This window comes from Eimeria mitis, genomic scaffold (assembly GCF_000499745.2).
Source record: "Eimeria mitis Houghton genomic scaffold, Emh_scaff6033, whole genome shotgun sequence".
Lineage (NCBI taxonomy): Eukaryota > Apicomplexa > Conoidasida > Eucoccidiorida > Eimeriidae > Eimeria > Eimeria mitis.
The window spans coordinates 1-3,181 of NW_024015650.1; the positions used below are offsets into that span (position 1 = coordinate 1).

Sequence of the window (3,181 nt, forward strand, 5' to 3'; positions counted from 1 at the left end):
CTTACGCGCAGCATGCCAAAGCTGTCGATAGGCTCCTGAGCTAACTCTGCGCTAACTCATGTTACAATAAGTATAAAGTTGTTGCTGTTGTACGATTAGTTGCAAGCCCTGATGAACAGGATTTTGACTACCCGGACAGCCGGAGGCGCTTGTCCGTCTACTGTGTTTGGGGTGTACAGGAGCATCCCCAGGAAGTGTTTCGGGGATATCCCTGTGAAACTGCATGCAGAGAACACCTTGAGGTGTATAAACACCCAGTATAAAACTAATACAACCGGACTCATCACACCAACCGGCTGCATCATCATTGTCAGCGCAATTGAGTTACTCGCACCAAATGAAATTTAAATTGGCCTTGGGGTCAGGACTCCCGTGAATGCCCGCTGTTGTTTTTGCATGCGGTGAAGAGCTTGTGTCTTAGCATCATTTTTCATCTTTATTTCTCCTTTCTTTCACAGCAACAACCGTCATTGAACATGAGTATCCCTTTTCTGCTGTCTGCGTGTCGAATGACTCACTCCCCCCTTCACCTCCATGCTGCATTGGTGGCAAAGTGCGTGCAAGTCAGCTGAGGGGACTTAAGCAGCCTACCCCGAGCTGCAGCGCTGTCTCTAGCGTGTACAGCTATAAGCCTGCGGGGTACAGCGACGCAGCGCCGTCCGCGTTCTGCTGCAGCTGCTGCAGCTGCAGCAGAATACAAACAGCGCCGCAAGGAGTGCTGCCTCCGATACTATCGAGGCCAACAAACACTCCATCCATAGTTAAGAAAGCCTTCACGCTGTTTGTTTGTTCCCTGTCTGTTCGTTTTTGTTTGTGTGTCTATATGTTCATCCGTCTGTTGATTTGTTTGTTTCTTCGTCTACTTGTTTATCTACTTTTTTATTTGTTTGCTTCCTTATACACTCAACCCCATGTGCCTACTACACCCTCTGCCCCCCTCCTGACAGTGATAAATATAGCAAACAAATAAATGGTTGCGCCAATGGGCGCGGAGTTTGTTGCAGCTTTCCTGCTGCGTTGAGTTTATTTATGGTGTATGTACATCGGGCTAAGCCTTCGTTCCAGAGAAATAAAGAAGAAAAACAAACATATGGAATGCACGGAGCGTTGCTGCTAATGCTCCTGCTATTGCTGCTGCAACTGCTGTTGTTGCTGCTGTTGCCACTGCTGTTGCTGCTGCTGCTGCTGGTGCCGCTGATATAAGGGTTTGTGCTGCGAGGTGATATGCAGCAGGAGGAGAAGACAGCGGCTAAAAATAAAAGAAAATGTTTTCTCCCGCTGAATGACAACAAATCCTAGATGGATGATACCTCGTTAGGATCTCCTTCGCGTGATGAAATAAATATATAATAAACAAAATAAACAAACAGATAACAAACGAAGGCAACAAGACAAAGGCGAAACGACGCCTGCTTGTATATTCTATTATTCGCAAGGAAGCAAGCAAACCTATAAAGGGGGCGGCCAGACAGAGAGAGAACTGGAGCCCTATAAGAGCGAGAAGCAAGACAGAGGCTGGGGTGTATGCACATACACCCCAAATTAGACAAACCAATGCGCCTCTGCCGCTCGCGCAAAACTCCGCATATATTTATATCTCCTCCTACACCTGCACAGCGTGTGGAGCGGAGGCTTAACTCTCCTGCAGCGATCAAAGCAAACACCAAACGAACAGCCAACAACAAGACAAACTGAAACGGGCTCTAAACAAATGAATCAGGAAAACGAAGAGAAAACGCTGACGCTGATGCCGGCCTCAGCTGAACTCAGCTGAGATTATCTCAAATGAGCTCATAAAGATCAAGTCAGATAGAATCTAAGATAAATAATAAATCAAAAGAATATAACTGATATATATATATCTCTTCTAATATCAGGCGCAGGGCTAAGCAGAGCTGTCCATACACCCCAGACCGCATGCATTCAAACAGCTGAAGAAACAAACGAGAACAACAGGACGCGGACCTTCACTATTCAAATTGTAGAACGAAACAAACACGGACATCTAATGAAGCAAGAAGAAAACAGCAAACGCAAAGCCCCCCACATCAACGGGCACGCAAGAGCTGCAGCAGATGAAGCAGCTGCAGAAGCTGCAGCAGCGTATTATATTATTGTCTCTGCAGCGTTTGTCTCCGTCTCTCCCCCACAATACAGCCAATGAACAAAGCCCGCTAAAGAAACTGTTGCTGCTGCTGCTGCTACAACTGCTGCTACTGCGGCTGCTGCTGCTGCTGCTGCTATTGTTGCTGCCGCTATTCATGCTGTTTCAAGGGGCGCCCTCGCCCCTGCTCTGCTGTGAGACAGCTAAGGCCTGCAGCTGCGCGGCAAGCTGCAATAGAATTGCTGTCTCCGCAGCGGCACCTTGGGGGGTAGTAGCGGATGTCACAGGCAGCTTTTCCTGCTGCTGCTGCTGCTGCTGCTGGTTACGTTTGCTGTTGTTCCGGTTGCTCTGTCTCGTGCGTGCACCTGGGACCGCGCCCCGTGGGGCCCCTCCCCCTAAGGGGGCCCCCTCTACCCCTGCGCTGCTGCATTGCAGCAGCAGCTGCTGCTGCTGCTGCTGTGTCTTGTGCGCGTTCGACCCTCCTCGAGCCCTCTCCCCTGTTGCTGAAGAGGTAAGGAATCCCTTTTGGGTTTGTCTACTGCTCCACCTTTGCGTATTTGCTCCTCTTGCTGCTTCTCTTTCATCAAAGAAATCACGGCGTCCGAGTTGCAGCGCGCGGTGTCTATACAGCAGCAGTTCCACCTCTCCATGTGCATGCGTGCATCTATCATTCTTCAGACAGTTCCCCGATAACCAGGAACGACACATGTTTGTCTTGTAATGATTTGCTGTTCTCCTCAGCTCCTGTCGGCTATGAGCAAACGTGCAGCTGCCGCCCTCCAGGACTGCAGCAGAAAGTCAGCAGCAAGCAGCAGCAGCAGCAGCAGCAACAGCAACAGCAGCAAAAGAAGAAAATACTTTGCATACAAATCGATGCAAGGGCATACAGAACAAAAGAAGAAACAACACCAATGAACACTGCAACGCGGGCTTATGCTGCAGCTGCTGCTGCGTGCACAGCAGCATTCAGATGCAGCTACAGCAGCCGACGTATTTGTATGTTGTGACCATCCATATATATATATATATATATATATATATATATATATATATATATATATATATATATATATATAT

The 3,181-nt window shown here is 48.4% G+C and overlaps 1 protein-coding gene across 1 annotated transcript; it reads right to left on the minus strand.

Moving 5' to 3' along the window:
* Positions 1 to 2,269: 2,269 nt before the first annotated feature.
* On the minus strand, positions 2,270 to 2,812 carry EMH_0085480 (zinc finger (CCCH type) protein, putative; the record flags this gene model as incomplete). The annotated part of the gene is made up of 1 exon (XM_038022870.1): positions 2,270 to 2,812. One exon carries the CDS (start codon positions 2,810 to 2,812, stop codon positions 2,270 to 2,272), a length of 543 nt encoding a protein of 180 aa, XP_037878724.1.
* Between the last annotated feature and the right edge of the window lie 369 nt (positions 2,813 to 3,181).